At 42.7% G+C, this 17,328-nt stretch overlaps 1 protein-coding gene across 1 annotated transcript; it reads left to right on the top strand.

The window, feature by feature from the left end:
• Positions 1-11,671, top strand: LOC136648847 (di-N-acetylchitobiase-like). The gene is made up of 7 exons (XM_066625111.1): positions 1-240; positions 3,853-3,991; positions 7,564-7,772; positions 8,824-8,995; positions 10,336-10,433; positions 10,556-10,717; positions 11,373-11,671. The coding sequence occupies exons 1-7, from the start codon at positions 100-102 to the stop codon at positions 11,559-11,561; spliced, it is 1,110 nt and encodes a 369-aa protein (XP_066481208.1). The 5' UTR covers positions 1-99; the 3' UTR covers positions 11,562-11,671.
• Positions 11,672-17,328: the final 5,657 nt, after the last annotated feature.

Consider the following 17,328-nt stretch of genomic DNA (forward strand, 5'->3'; position numbering starts at 1 on the left):
CCAGGAAGTCCCCCTAACGCCCAGAGGCAGAGGAAACAAGAGCGGACGCGAGCAAACGCCAGCGTGCCAAGAGCGGACGCGAAGGACAACACCCGAGTGATGCAGGGGTTGCCAGGCGGCGGGGGCGCGCGCTTCTGGCTGGCGCTGCTCCTCCTCCAGCAGGCGCGCGTAGGCTCGGGCGCGTGCCCCTGCCAGGACCCTTCGCTCTGCAACCCCATCTCAGGCAGCAGGGACTTTGAGGTGCGCCTGCGCAGTGTCGCCTTCTGGCTGGGGGAGGAGCTGATGCTGAATAGGCGTGGGAGCCACCCTTGGTGGGTTGAGAGGCATGCTCAGGCTGCTGCCCCCCTAGCTGAGAGGCTTGGAGCCCGGACACCCACCCCCACTTCTCTGCTCAGAACTGCCCCACCCCCAGCTGCCCTCTCAGGATGAAATAGTTCTGGGAGTGACCTGTATTTTGGTCCTATAAGTATATATTTCCCCTGGGATTTCCCAATAAGGTGCTTCTACACTTACTGGGGGGGGGGGGTTATGAGAGCCCAATTCTATGCATGCCTACTCACAAGTAACTCCCACTGCAGTCAATACAGCTTACTCCCAGGTAACTGGTTAGGAATTCTAGTCACTCACCATCTATACCAGCCATATTCAACCACTGTGCCATGGCACACTGGTGTGCCATGAATGGTCCCCACGTGTGCTGCAAGAATTTGGGAGAGGGTCATTTCTTAGTAGGGCCTTTGGGGGATGTGAGCCCCCCATTGGCAGCACAGTGTGCCGCGTCAATAGTCAAAAAACCGATGGTGTGCCTTGACAGTTTGGGTGCTCTGCCAGTGTGCCATGAGATGAAAAAGGTGGAAAATCACTGATAATTTGGATTATGATGAGTCCTGCTAGTTCAAACAAACTAACAGTGCAAGCGTGGGGGGGTAGACGTGCAGTGCAGTCCTATGTGCATTACATAGAAGTAAGTTCTACTTGGTTCAGTTGGGTTTTTTCCAGATGAGTGTGCATGGATTGCTGCCCTGATATGCCAAAACAGGAATCCTAGATCTACATCCTTGCAACAAGAAATTCCCTCTTTAATTGTGTACTTCCTGTTTCTCATCCTGCCTCTGGGTTAAGCACATCTAAACCCACTAATTTCAACAAGTTAGGTGTACCTGATTTTTTTTTCTCTTATGCAGTCTTTTTTTACCATTATGCTACAGAACAGTAATAGTCATTTTTCTTACATTTACAAACATTTGTTACTTACAAACATGTGTTTGAAGCAGATATTCATCTGAGCAGATAAATTGCCAGCTCTTACTGAACTATTGCTGGAGCTTACCTCCCCCCCCCCCCAAACCGTGAAACCTTGTCATGAAGGCTCTGTTAGCATCACCAGGGTTGCTTTCAGTAGTCACTTGGTGGTTGATGCTCATTCAACCAGAACCAGGGGGACATCCACTAAAATTGAGTGTTGGGAGAGTTAGGATAGACAAAAGAAAATATTTCTTTACTCAGCGTGTGGTTGGTCTGTGGAACTCCTTGCCACAGGATGTGGTGACGGCATCTGGCCTGGATGCTTTTAAAAGGGGATTGGACAAGTTTCTGGAGGAAAAGTCCATTATGGGTTACAAGCCATGATGTGTATGTGCAACCTCCTGATTTTAGAAATGGGCTATGTCAGAATGCCAATGCAAGGGAGGGCACCAGGATGCAGGTCTGTTGTTATCTGGTGTGGTCCCTGGGGCATTTGGTGGGCCGCTATGAGATACAGGAAGCTGGACTAGATGGACCTATGGCCTGATCCAGTGGGGCTGTTCTTATGTTCTTATTCTGGAAAACTCCAGGCCAATCCTAGAGGGTTGGCAACTCTAAGCAAACTCCAGGCCAATCCTAGAGGGTTGGCAACTCTAAGCAAAGTGCCCTTCCCCTTCTGTGTGTTATGGTTAAAAAAAACCTAAAGGACAAATTTGACATAAAACACATCTCAACCAGCCATCTAAAAGTTGACTCCCAAGTGTTTGTCTGCTGTTTCCCAGGAATACCAGGTTGAGCCCTTAAAAACATCTTGTCAACCTAAATTACAAGAAGTCTTGTGGTTCCTGCTGGGAAAAAAAGGTTTAATCAACGATACCGATCTTTCTGCTTTATGTTAGTTAGTTAGTTAGTTAACCATTAATTTAGCTGATCTCATCAAGATAACACTGACTTATTTGAACTTATAGCTTCTGACAAAAAATATTTGAGTCCCTCTAATTTACTAGATATTTGGATTTGATCCGTATGTGACACTCAGGCTGGTTAGATCCCGTTTATGTTCAAATCTATTTTCTCTCTTTGGCAAATTCCACTTTGTAAATTAGGAACACTCTTAATTCAGCCATGACACTGTTCTGGGGAATTTTTGATAGTTTTCTAGTTTTTTTAATGTGTTTTCACCCACTTTCATAACTTTTAGGCCTCCAATTTATGATTAATTCAGGCATTCAGTGAGTTTTCATCACTTGAAGTAGTGGTGCTGTCTGGTCCTAACATGACACAGCATAAGCCTATGCATATCTACTCAGAAGTAAGCTCCATTCAGCTCGTATGGACTTAGGGCCCAATCCTATCCAACTTTCCAGTGCTGGTACTGTAGCAACGGAGCCCCGAGGAAAGGAATCAAACATTCCCTTACCTGGAGGAGGCTCCCCTACTAGAGAACACAGTGTATGTCCCATTGGCACAGCTGCATACACTAGAGAACACAGCATACACTAAAGAACACAGTGTATGTCCCATTGGCACAGCTGCACCAGCGCTGGAAAGTTGGATAGGATTTGGCCCTTACTCATTAATAAGCTACTTGCTGCAGCTTGGTTTGCAATCTGATATGCACTTACGTGGGAGCAGTGGTATAGTGCAGGAGTTCAACATTGCTTTCCTAAGCTTCACTAAGATTTAAAAAAACGTAACTTTAAATTGCTTAATTAGAGTGGTTTTTCCCCCCCTCACACTTATCCCTACTTTCAGATTTGTTATACTTCATTTAAAGATTTCATCCCACATTTCTAACACAGTTCATCCCAAACCTTTGGAGTGAATTGAAGCTGTTTAAAACAAATGTATAAAAATTGAAAATAGGAATTTAAAACTATCCAATAGAAATATGAAAGGCATAATAGAGTGCGAGGCTATGCATGTTTACTTGGATGTAAGTCCCACTACAGTCTTACTCTCAGGTAAATTTTTATGGTAGTCTTAATATAACTGGAGGTGCATACTATCTCTGAAGGAGCCTGTGGGAAAGATGATGGTCCACAGACATTAGGGTATGTCCCTAGGACAGTTTCTTTCTTTGTCTCTTGTTGAAACTGATGCTTCTTTGGAGATAAGTTCCTTTGAGAAACACTTCAAAGAAACACTTAGTGCTTCTGTTGGTGACATCACCTCTTCTGCTGCAGGAGATGTCCTGGAGCTTTGGTCCCTTTCTTCTTCCTCTTGACTACACCCCTGCCTGAGAGTAAGTCTCAGTAGAACTTACTTTTTAATAGATAGGCACAGGATTACACTTTAAGCACTATTCAAATTAATGAGCCAACTCAGTAATGATAGCTTAAATCCTCTTGATTTCGATGAAATGTAGGCTTGACTTCCTTGAGATACAACCCCACTGGCTTTTACTTATTGGCTATTATGGAATTTTTTTATGGCTCTCTTTTGCTGAATTCTAACTGCTTTTATAATATTGCTTTTTAATAATTGATATGGTCACCTGGATGGTAAAAAAGGTGGACACAAATATTTTTAATAATGTCAATTAAGGTGCTCAACAGAGTTAGAATATCACTATTGATGAATGAGGGCCTTGCTGTGCCTTTGCAGGTCTTTGTATTTGATGTTGGTGGGAAGACTTGGAAGTTTTATGACTGGTCACAGATTACAACAGTGGCGACTTTTGGGAAATATGACCCAGAGCTTATGTGTTATGCTCATTCAAAAGGATCCAGGGTCGTCTTGAAAGGTATGGTCAAATTGAGGTAATGTGAATGTTTACATGTGGCAGCCTGAAACGCAGGTATGTTTGCCCGGAAATCAGTCCCATGAAACTGGTTTCTGATAAGTGTACAGAGGACTTCCACTTTAAGAATTACATGAGAATAGTGTCAATTTTATATCAGACATGATTTGATTGTATTCCTCTTGAGGCAAATAACAGCAATGGGGGCAGGGCTATCTGATGGAGACTGTGCTGGGGGAAAGGAATTATTACCCTTTTTGCTTGATGCTGTAGTCATAATTTGAATCAGGGCCCCTGCATATACTGTTTTTGCATGCACATGCACACACATGCTAGTGTTGTAATTAAACTCACATGTAGTTTGGCCCTTAGAGGCATGTATTTTCAAGTGCTGTAAAATGTGGCATATTTCTGTATGTAAGTCTAAAGTTGTTCTTGTTAATCAAGCGCTGTCCATGTGCATTAATGCTTATAGAATAAAAAATAAACAGGACCCTAAATGCTAGTGTTGTAATCAAGTTAAAGAAATCTGCTTTTTAACAGGACAAGGACATTTTAATAAGGAAAGGCAGAATATAAATGTTCCAGATAAATATATCTTCATCGATTATATGAATCTTCTGATTTGTGGAAGGTTAATCAATTAATGCATTCATTTACATTCTATGAAATTACAGGGGTGGTGAAAATGAATGTAACCCTGAGCTTATGCAAATTTGAAAAATTTAACTCTCTGCTTATGTGATAAGCTGAAGGGTAGTTTTCAAAGATGAGTTCTAACAAAGATAATGTGAATGTTTACATGCAGCCTGAAGCTTTTTTATGTTTACCTGAAAATATCATTGAGTTTGCTGAAATTATAGATGAGAAGGACTGCAACTTTAATAATTATAAGAGAATACAGTCACTGTTATCACCATTTACTTGTAGATAGGGCTGGCCCAACCATGAGGCAACCTGATGTGGTTTGCATCAGTGGTGGATTACAAGGGGGTAGGGGTGGATTTGGGGTGCCTTTCAGCCCAAGTCTGCTGCTGCCTCTCTCCGGCCCTCTTCAGATGCATGCTACATTGATCCACTTCTCACTTGCTTGAGTGAGATTAAAAATTGATTGATCTGTTTCTTTCCTGGGCTCCTTGTTCCTTTGTTTGTACTGTCCCTTTAGATAGAATCAGAAGTCCTGCACTGCACAAGGAGAACTGTAAGGGGAGTTTCTTTTTTTCTTGCGGACCTCTGAGGTGGAGGTAGCAGCTGTGGCATCCAAGGTTGCACCACCCTTGCCTGTAGCACATGAAAATGATCTGTGCCACCAGCTTGCATCATCATTTTCAAGACAAGCTGGTGACCTCCATTATGTTGTGTCCAACACATGTCATAGATTGTGTTAGAGGATCTCTCTTGAAACTTGCCAGCTGTGGGACAAGTGTGACTATTTGTTTCAGGGCACTGCCCTCATATTTGTTTTGGTTCTAAACTCATTTACATAAAGAAAATGTTAATGATTTTAGAAGAACTTCTAAGTAAACCTTGTTAAGTGGTTATATCATTGCAAATGTCCTTTAGGTACATCTTCAGTGTGGTCACAGTGTGATTTATGTGCATGGCCTGTACTGGTCTTGTGCCACACTGTCTTCTGAGGTGTGGACAGAAAGGGGCAGAAAGGGAACCACTGTGAAATATTGCTGTCAGTGCATGTTGTGACCACAGGGCCTAGAACATACTGGTATATCCATTTCTGCTGAAAACCATTGTATGGTTTTACCCCTGGAGTAGTTGCAAATTCACCTGCTTAGCTGCTTCCAATTATACTCCATTTGCTTCCAATTATATTCTGTTTCTAGTGACGTAGAAACTGCTTCAACATTGTGATATCCCACACTAGTGCAGTAAGCATCTGTGCACACTTTATAAATTGCTAGAGATCATCTTGTAAGTCCTTGTTTACATTCTTGTTACCCTATCTTCCAGCCAGGTTATGGCTAAATGGGAATGACCCATGCAATTAGTCCTACCCACTTTGTTCCTAGATGTATATGCTCACTGCAAAGGAGTGAAATTTCATCATGGTGGGTTAGTTTTTGATCTGCTAATGGAAAATATGAGCTTTAAAATGACTCAGGCAGTCCTCCTGTAATGAATGTAATTATGACTGGTCAAAAGGTTTGATAATAATAATAATTCTAAATGCTTTCCCTGGCAAAGTCCTACTTATTGCAGTGGAACCTATATATAAATGCAGATCATTTCACAGTTCTAAACTGCTCTAAAGTATAAGAGAGGCTGTGAATATGACAACTTCTTTGAATCAAAATGGCTAAATGGAGGGAAGAGTAACTTTCCAGAATGGTTAAGGATGAAATTATGAGTGGATTAATGTTACCTAGGCTATTCACACTACATATCAAATTTACCATAGTCATTTCACAATATGATGCTTTATTGGAATCGCGGAAGATCTGGTGAGGAGGTAGATGTGGTGTCAGGTGGCCCCTTTAAGGGTAAGGCCTGGGCATCCAGCAGAGTGTGCTGCACAGCTGCAGCCACTTGAAGGCAATAGGACCCTCAGGGATATAAGGAGTACCTGAGGCAGGAAGGCTGGGTGGGTGGGAGAAGGAGTGCAGGTTGGAGGTAGGGACAAGATGAGACTGACTGACTTGGCTTATTGACTTTGGACTTTGACTTGGATTCTCTGACTGAATTGACTGACTTATCTGGAATCTGACCTTGGACTGTGACTTGGCTTATTGACTTTGCCCTGGATACTCTGACTGACTTTGTGACTAATGGACTGCTGGAACAGACTGCTGGAGACACTGGAGTTTGAAGTGTGGCTGCTGTGCCCAAGACCTGCTGAGGACCAAGGGTCTGCTGTAGTGGTGGGAGGCTGCTGGCAGGAGAGAGGACCTCTGCAAGTTGAACAGACGAGCTACCCTGGAGGTGGGGTCCAGCAGGACTGCAGGGCAGAAAGAAGGTCATTTGTTGGGGAAAGAAGGGGAGCTAATTTGCTTAAAGTGGGCATAATTCTCCAGGCAGAGCTTGGCCTTGGAATCTGGCAAAACAAATGCTAAAATAAATGGGATGTTAAGGGGGAGCAGGAGAAATAGAGTGAGATGAAATGGTTAGAATATTATTACAAGTAACCTTCCCATTAATTCTTTTGAAAGTTTGGAAAACTTTTGCCACATGGGAAATCCTTAAGAGAAATATGGAAAAAAAATGTCCAAAAAAAGAAACTTGTGTTTGAAACCTGCCTTCTGGGTTTAACTGAACTGGCTTGCTAAGAGTGTTTCCATGTGGGGTTATTAGTTGTTGTACATGATCTCTGCTCTCAATTAGAGCTAAAGTGAGTCAACTGGGTTTATTTATTTCTAATCATTTCTAAATCTTTTTTTCCCCAAACAGAGAGCAAAGGTGACTAGATTTAGATGGTCACAAAGTTCATGAACAGGACTGCAGTCCTAAACTTGCTTATCAGGAATGTAGAAAGTACTTCTGAACAACTATGTGTTTGGGATCTGGGTATTTCTTTCCTGTTCCTGATAATAACTGACCATTAACCACCATTTTGTTTTTAGGATATGTATCTGTGAAGGAAATTGTTAAGCCTACTGTTAGAGCAGCCTGGATAAGCCAACAAGTGGACCTAGCCAAAAAGCAATACATGGATGGAATCAATATAGATATTGAGCAAGAAGTTAATATGTCTTCACCTGAATATTTTGCATTAACAGCCTTGGTTAAAGAAACAACAGATGCTTTTCACAAGGAAATTCCAGGATCACAGGTAAAAATAGAGCAAAGACTGTTGTTACAAAAATCCTGATTTGTTTCACATCACAAAATGCATTGCCTCAACCGATTAAGGACCCAATCCTATCCAACTTCCCAATGCCGGTGCAGCCACAATGTGGCTTCCCTTACCTGGAGGAGGCCTGGTAACAAATTCCCTTACCTGGAGGAGGCCTCCATGACTACCCCTGTACTGCAGGATGCAGTGTGTGCCCTGTTGGCTTGGTTGCACTTGTGCTGGAAAATTGGATAGGATTTTGCCCTAGGTTAACAGTTCTCTTGGATAACACATAATTATGAATATGCATTTTGGTGCTGAATTTTTGTAGGTAGATTGTCCATCTAAATTAAGTGCAAACCAACAGCAAAATGCCATGAGAAAGCCAGTAGCAAACTTCCACAGGAAATTACATAAATAGCTTCCCTGGACTGTCATTCAAGCCTGAATTTTGACCTGCCAGATGTTTAGCAGCCTCTCTGTTTTTGCTGTCCAGGAAGGGATCCTGTGATGGGCCAGGCATTTGGCTGATCAGTGGCTGCATTTGGCTTAGGGTGCTGTATGTTTTGTAGATCTATCTTAGAAGCATTTTTATTATATTTCAACTTAATACCTGTTTTAAATTCAAGGGTTCAAGCCATATATTATCCTACATTATAGTGAAGTGCCAAGTATGCACAGTTCATTTTGCATTTGTATCTCAAATATTAGCATTCCCCTTCTGTATGAATTCTTTCAGAATTAGCAACCATAGGCCCAGCTGAAAGATAAGTTATTTTACTCCACTGTCTTTGATGCATTCAGTATAAAATAGAAAAATGCTCCAAGCATACTTGTTTGTCTATTCTTCAATTCCCCACTCCCCCCGGCCTAAATTAAATCTGCTTCCTCCTCACAAAATATTCACCCTAAGTCCCAATCCCTTCTGAAAACAATTTCCTTGGAATATTTATAATAGAGGTTTTCTCATATATGTCCAAAGCTGTGTTAGGAGTGCCTGTCCTTGTTCATTCAGAAAAATGATATTCATTCTCTCTCTCTCTCTCAGGTAACTTTTGATGTAGCTTGGTCTCCAGGATGCATTGACAAGAGATGCTACAACTACACTGGGATTGCTGAGTCCTGCGACTTTGTATTTGTGATGTCTTATGATGAGCAGAGTCAAGTATGGACAGACTGTATAGCTAGAGCCAATGCACCATACAACCAGACCTTGGGTGGTAAGGAGAATTTAAATTTCCAGAATTTGAAGCCATGGAATATTCTACTCTGGAGAAAATTTAAAAAAAACAAACACACAACCAAATTTTCCTGAAGAGGACATCTCGGGAAATACATGCAATATTTATTTTCTTATCAGTTTACTTTATAACTTGAAGAATGCAAAATGTATTATGTGTAACATACCATGATGGTAAGGATTTTTACTCAGAAATAAGTTCTGGACTTATTCCTAAGTAAGCATGCATAGGATAGCAGCCTTAGGACCAAATCCTATCCAGTTTTCCAGTGGTGGTGCAGCTGTGTCAATGGGGTGTGTGCTCCATCCTGCAGTAGAGAGGTAGTCACAGAGGCCTCCTCAAGGTATGGGAACATTTGTTCCCTTATATTGGGGTTGCGTTGCGGCTACACCAGTGCTGGAAAGTTGGATAGGATTGGGCCCTTAGGTAGCACATCAAATAATAGTGTTTGCAGTGTCAGTCCTGGCGCTTTTCTCCCCCATCTGCCAACACCCATCTGCCCCCCATCTGCCACCACCAACCCGGAAGTAATGACATCATTGCATCACCACAATTACTTCTGCACTGCCTCCTCCTTTCCCCCTTTTAAAAAAAATGGGGGAGGAAGGAGGCAACTCAGGCTGTGATGGAGCCTTTCACGTGGCTGCTAGCAGCGGCACAAAAAGCTCTATCTGGGACTTTTTGCAGGTGGTCTGGGTGACTGCATGGCGGCAGAATACAGGCCTGGTGCTTGGCGCTCAGCCAGCACTAACCCTTGCAAACGTGCTTTACAGCACATTTACACTGGTGCATACCGGCGGTAAGCCAGTGCACCGAGCTAAGGATTGGGCTCTGACTCCCTATATTCCAAAATAAAATGCAATTTCATTTTTTGGACGTAGATATAGTCTGCCCTCTGGACTATCAGCATTATCCTGAAACACAGGAAGCCCTACACCACCTACATAAATCTGTAATTTTGTTGGCATGGATATGACACACGTGTTTGACCAGCTATGTTTTGACAGAGTTGCAATGCGTAGTTTTGATTAGTTGCAGCAATAGAAATCTCAGCTTCCTTGAGATACCTTTTCTTGGTTCAAAGACCATTTACGCTTTAACATCTGTTCTGTTCCTATACAGGATGTCTTCTTCCTGGGTAAATTAGTACATTAATCACAGGGAAAACAAAACAAAAGATTCTGCTACAAAGAGACTTGTAAATCTCATAACTTGAATGTCTGCCTTAATGGCCTTTGATTTCTTGATGTTACAAATGTAGCTGCGGGCATGGAAGTAAGAATAAAAAACATGCGGGTAAATTTTAAATTTTACATTAGGATATGATGATTTCCTTCGCTTGGGCATTAGTCCAAAGAAGCTTGTAATGGGCGTTCCTTGGTATGGCTATGATTACACCTGTCTAAACTTGTCCAAGGTAAGAGAAAGACAGATTATTTCTCACTGTGTTCTTGTCCATTGTGGGCCATAGCCTTTATCTTTTATGGCTTTTACCATGATCCTTTCTTGAACTATATCTGTATAACTGCATTTCTCCAGGCTCACATTTGTTCCATTAAAGAAATCTCTTTCCGAGGGGCCCCATGCAGTGATGCCGCAGGACGTCAAGTCCCCTATAGAATAATAATGAAAAGGGTAAACAGTTCTCTTTCTGGTATCTTATGGAATGAGGAACAGAAAGCTCCATATCTTGAGTACAGTGTAAGTTCTTATGAAGATTACTTATGGTATTTTCTATGTATTTTTTATATTTATCATTCTATAAAAAGAAACTCCTAAAAAACATCCATGCGCATATACAATTTTGGTTATAATCTCTGCTCATTCCACCATCCACCAACACTCCTCAAATTTACCCTAATATCTGATTACATAATAGCATGATCCAGTGCTAATTCTGGAGCAGCAGGGCCAACGTGAGCTGCCCTGCATCCTGCATGAACATTTTGCAGGCTAGAGGCCTCAAGGTAAGGGGGATAGTCATTCTCCTGCCCCGGGGAAAGCCCCAGCCCACACAACAGGTCTGCTTGATCTGTGCAAGCCATATGGCTGTATGCAAGTCCACATGCACCCTGGGAGGGGGGATAGGATGTGGCATGCACTACAGCTGCTGATTGTGCACCCTCCCAGACCAGATGCACCCAACCCCTGCCTCTATTATTAATGCAGGGTTCTGTCCTGTCTTTTATGCTATTTAATGTCTACAGTGAAACCACTGAGACAGGAAAGCACAATCAAGCAAACCTGCATTGTTTATTGGCTGATCTATACATTTTTCCTGTGCAGTGCTGGTCAGTAGAGTTATTTTGCTTTGAATACAGCAACCTTCTGTATGCTCTGCTTCCTTCTTTTGTAGGACAGACAGGAGGCTTTTCATCAATTATGGTTTGATGATCCCAGAAGCATTTCTCTGAAGGCAGCTTATGTGAAAGAACGTGGTCTAAGGGGTATCGGTATGTGGAATGGGAATTGTCTTGACTACTCTGGAGATCCTATAGCACAAGAGCAAACAAAAGCAATGTGGGAAGCCCTGAAACCAAAGTGACTAGAGAAGTATGAAACAATGCCATTTACAATTTGTAATTTTTTTAAATTGTGTAGTATTTCTCTTTTTAATCATGTCAGTATACCAAATAAAATTGATTTTAAATCATGCCTATTTCTTTCATTTCCATTTAATTCTCAAAATTCTTGCATCCCCCTAACCCTTTTCTCAATTTCAACAGATTACAGGTCATGCCTCGTCATCCACTGGGGTTCTGTTCTGGAACCCTCAGTGGATACCAAATCAGTGAAAAAATAGCTTTAGAGGTTTCTTGCTCCTCCAGTGCTCCAAATGGAATAATTTCATTCCATTATTCACCCCATCCTAGTGGCTGAATGTGGCATAGTGTCTATACCTGTGCATTCTGGGGAGAAAGTGGAGGAGCAAGAAACCGAGAAGTGGGTCTTTCAAGCTATCTTTACCCCTGAAAAGCTTGCAACTGGTGCAATTTAACAGCATGAAGGTAGGAAATTGGATTTTGGTTTTTTTTTCCTGGTTACAAGGCATTTAAATGTGGACTCCAGTATCAGTGGTGAGTCAAATCAGTGGATACCGAGGCAACACCTGCACTCACTTCTCCAGGAACTCATCCCACCACAATCCTCAGGTGACGTATTCTGGGGGCGCCAGGGGATGTTATGATCAGGAAGTTTCCTTCCATTCCCTCAGGATTTGGATACAACCCAGTTAATATTTATATGAACCTTAACAGATCTGACTACCATTTATACTTTCATATATACAACAAGTACTGTTCATAATCAAATAAACGGATCCACATTTTCTTTTTAAAAATATTTAATTCTTACCATCCATCAGCAGTTAAATAAGACTGTGATCATAGGTGCATTTTCTTGGAATAAGCCTCACTGAACAAGTAAAGGCAGCCCTGCTGACTGCAAATCACTGGCCAATCCCCTGCCCCTCTCACACAATGAAAAGCTTTGAGAGTCATCAACTGCAGTCTGGACAAAATGGCACACGATGACCAGCATTCTTTGTGACAAGAAGTTCAGCTACCATCTCAAGTCAAAGATCTACTGGAGGATCATCCGGCCAGTCACTCTATGAAGCTGAATGCTGGTCAGCAACAAGAGAAGCTGAAAATCGCCTCAGCGTCATGGAGACAAAGTTGCTGCGCTGGATCAGTGGTATCACTCATTTTGACCATGTCTGCAACAACGACATCCAGCAGTGGTATGGCATCACTCCAATCGCTGACAAGTTGAGAAAAGCCTGGTTTCAACAGTATAGCCACATTCTGCGTGCCAATGACAATACGCTGGCACAGAAGGGCCTTCAGTTGGAGGTCAATGGCAAACAACTAAAGGGCCGACCAAAGCAGCTCTGGCTTGACTCTCTGCACAGCGACATGAAAATCATCCGCTTACACCAGGACTATGGCCACGACCGAGAGAAATGGTGATTTCGCTCCTGAATTGCAGACCCCACCACCACACAGGACAAATGTTAAAGAAGAGAACAGAATTCTAAGTTAACCTGCATAAGATTGCACTGATTATTGGTATAACTAAGTGCATAAAAATCTTGAAATGTAGCTGAAATTTATCTTGTCCTTTCCCTATGTGTCATTTTTACAGATAATGCATTGTCCCAATGGATTCTAAGTATTCCAATGTTGTGTTAACAGTAGCAATGTAATCACTTGCTGTGATACATATGTACTAAGAAAGCAGAGAGTTGCTCAAAACCAAGCACCACATCAGAGTATCATGCACCGTTTTCAAAGTAGTCACAAGCCAAAGAACTGCAAAGTATCACATGGGCTGGGGGACAAAGACTGCACTGGTTAATAATTTACTGCTTTCATAGCCTGGTTCAAAGTACATAATGAGTAGCTGTTTCCCAGTACCTGGGAACTGCTGGGCTATTACCACAGGGTTTTTGTTTTGTTTTTTAAAGGCCTTCTAGAAATTTTATTAAGTCTAGAAAATTACCAGATTTTATTGTGTTTATTAATTCAATTGACTAAACTTTTTTTTTGGGGGGGGGAGAGGTTACGGTTCTTGCCTTTTCTAAAAATCATTACACACATTTTTGTCGAAGTAACACTCCAACTAGTCATATACAAAACAATTCTTGTCCTGCGTTGGCTAATTGTTTACGCCTAAGATTTTCAAAAGTGCAGATTTTGGAACATCTTTCCTGTAAACATTTTTTCTATAAAATAAAAAGAATGTGATGGTAAAATGTGCACATTGATTTTACTATGAAAAGAACAGCCATCTTTTCTAAGATATTTACCTTGCAAGCCTGTCTGCTCACAAGTAAAATCCCATTGTGGTCAATGGGGTTTAGTCCCAGGAAAGTGTGTATATACAGTGTTTTTCCAACTGTGAGTCGGGATCCCCTAGGTGGGTCATGAGCCAATTTCACGTGGCTCCTCATCCATTTCAATATTTTATTTAATCTATTGGACTTAATGCTACCAAGGTATGTGACTGCATTTGGGAAATGTTACAGACCTGTACTTTGAACAGGCTACTATGTATATGCTTTTAACAATGATAGTAAATGGGACTTATTCCTGGGTAAGTGCAGCTAGGATTGCAGCCTAGGATTGTTAAAACTCTTCCTGCTTGATGATGTCACTTCCAGTGGGTCCTGACAGATTTTCATTCTAAAAAGTGGGTCCTGGTGCTAAAGGTTTGAGAACCACTGGATAGATTGTAGCCTTAATATAGGCTGGTATTACATGTCTCTTTTATGAAATAGGGCATTGCTTTTCTGCAGGGGTGCCAGATTCACCCCCTCCCCCTTGTCTCTTGCAACCTTCAAGAAATGATGAAGGCAACCATTGATGCAGTACCATTGCCCAATTAAGCATTTAGTGCCTCCCATTCAATTATAGGTACTTTATTTATTTAAAAGATTTTTATCCTGCCTTTCCTCTGCTGGAGAAGATGCCCAAGTGGGCTTACAAATTATAAAAGGGGAAAAAATACAATTTATAAAAACAATGGAAAAAAAAACCTCATAAATAAACAAAACAAAACCAATTGGAGGAGGGCTCCATTTACCTTATGCTCGCATTTAAAGTGGGACACACGTGCTTTTGTTATCTGTCTGTTCACTCAGGCTGCAATCCTATCCACACCTGGGAGTAAACCCCATTGACTATAATGAGATTTCTGAGTAGGCATGCCTGGGCTCAGGCTCTTCAAGAGCTGTTTGTGGTGGTTGATTTATGAATGTCAAGTCCAGAGGACCAGGCAGCACAGTTATTTGGAAACTGGCAAAAGGAGGCTTCAGCCAAACTGTTGTTCACTGGGAAACATCCCCTTTCTGAGAACGAAAATTCTCTCCTCCTCTCCCCTCTGTGAAAACTTTCCTTTATTTACAATGTCTGTAGGCTGAAGCACTAGTGCACATGAGGGGGAGGCATGACTGGCATCACCTCCTCTCTCCTGTAGCAGAGAACTGCTTCTTATAAGATGAGGTCAGCTTGTATTTCCAGAGTGGGTTGGAACATGGGAGGGTGAAATAAATGGCAAGGGAGAGCAAGTCAAACCCATCTTAGTCCATTGCCTATTGGCATTGATTTGGAAAGGGGGGGGGGTGCTGAGACAATTTCACAACATTTACCTTCGCTGCTCCCATGGAAGATGTGCATTTTGCTGCACATTCCAATCAGGCTGCAATCCAGTCCACACTTACCTGGGAGTAAGTCCTATAGACCAGCCATTTTCAACCATTGTGCCATGGCACACTGGTGTGCCACAAATGGTCTGCAGGTGTGCCACAGGAGTTTGAATGGGGGGGTCATTTATTAGTAGAACCATTGGGGGATGTGAGCCCCCCCCACCAACACCATGGTGTGCCTTGTCAATTGTCAAAATGCTGATGGTATGCCTTGAACATTTTTGTGCCTTGTCAGTGTACCCTGAGTTGAAAAAGGTTGACAATCACTGCTATAGACTATAATTGGACTTTTGAATAGACATGCATAGGATTGGGTTCTAAGGGTCCAATCCTATCCAACTTTCCAACATTGATGCAGCTGTACCAATGGGGCCTGTGCTGCACCCTGTAGTGGGGGGACAGTCACAGAGGCCTCCCCAAGGCATGGGAATGTTTATTCTCTCACCTTGGGCCTGCACTGTGGTTGCATCAGCCCTGGAAAGTTGGGTAGGACTGGGCCCTAAGTCTCGGATTTAAAGTCACTGGCAGAAGGGGAGACCTAATGGTTACAATATCATTTCTATGGCAACATTTTTATAGCATTCAAAATGAGGATTGCTATAGAAAAAGGTACATCAGGGTGTATTCAGTGCCAGGCTGCTGTGAGCCCTGTGTGCTACCCCTACTCCTGGCTAATATATGCTGATATAATACACAATATTATATATATCCTTTAGTATATTAATCATTAATGTATTAGCACTGCCACTGGATTTAAAGTGCAATCCTATGCCTATCTACTCTGCTGCAAGCACCATTGTTTTCAATGGGGCTTACTCCCAGGAAAGTATGAATAGGACTGCAGCCCTAATTTCTTAACTTACTACAACTGGCTGCCAGTTGAACTACTCTCATCATTGGTCTGTCCCTCATGTAGGGACTACTCTATAATAATCCTGCCTTGCAGTAGATTTTCAAGCTCAACCCCACCACCCACCAACAATATTAACAATGGACTGCATTACTTGGGGGTGGTCATAACTCACTGTCTCTCAGTTCCACCCCGTTCCCAATTGCAAAGTGGGGATAACTAACAACAGATGTGACTTCTCTCACAGGTGGTCTCTTGCATTTCAGGGTCATTTGACCCCTCTAGTCATATGTTTCCTTTTTATGTCCCTCTTCCCTCTCACACAACACCAGAACCAGGGACATCCACTAAAATTAAGTGTCGGGAGGGTTTGAACAGACAAAAGAAAACATTTCTTTACCCAGTGTGTCATTAGTCTGTGGAACTCCTTGCCACAGGATGTGATGATTGGGTGCCTTTAAAAGGGGATTGAACTGATTTCTGGAGGAAAAGTTCATCACAGGTTACAAACCACGATGGGTATTGCAAGCTCCTGATTTTAGAGGTAGCTAAGGCTGCCTCAGAATGCTAATGTGAGGGAGGGCACCATGGTGCAGGTCTCTTGTCCTGTGTGCTCCCAGACGCTTCTGGTGGGTCACTGTAAGAGACTGGAAGCTGGACTGGATGGGCCTTTGGCCTAATCCAATGGGGCTCTTCTGAGGGTCATGTCTGGTGTGTGCTTGTTGTGTTGATATCTGAATACAGGTGCACCTTGATGGTAACACTATGTGTCTGAGAGCCCAATCCTATGCACATCTACTCAGAAGTAGGTCCCATTATAGTCCATGGGGCTTACTCCCAGGTCAGTGTGGGTAGGATTGCAGCCTGGCAGCCCAATCCTATGCATGCCTACTCAGAAGTAAGTCCCATTACAGTCAATGGAGCTTTCTCCCAGGTAAGTGCGGATAGGATTGCAGCCTCAGAACCCACTCCTACGCATGTCTACTCAGAAGTAAGTCCCATTATAGTAAATGGGGCTTACACCCAGGTCAGTGTGGTAGGAGTGCAGCCTGAAGCTCCTGAGGAAAGCAGCCTCTTATACGCAAGCACTGTGACCAAAAGCAGCCAGGAAACCCCACTACGCAATCCACTGTCTGCAGTTCTCTGCAGCAGAAAAGAGGGATTGGCCCGTCCGGGTTCCCGTAAGCTGGGAAGGCAGCAGTGCGCACAAGCGTCGGCGCTCCAGCAGCGGACGCGAAGGACGCCCCCGGAGTG

This window comes from Tiliqua scincoides, chromosome 4 (genome assembly GCF_035046505.1).
Source record: "Tiliqua scincoides isolate rTilSci1 chromosome 4, rTilSci1.hap2, whole genome shotgun sequence".
In the NCBI taxonomy this organism is placed as follows: domain Eukaryota; kingdom Metazoa; phylum Chordata; class Lepidosauria; order Squamata; family Scincidae; genus Tiliqua; species Tiliqua scincoides.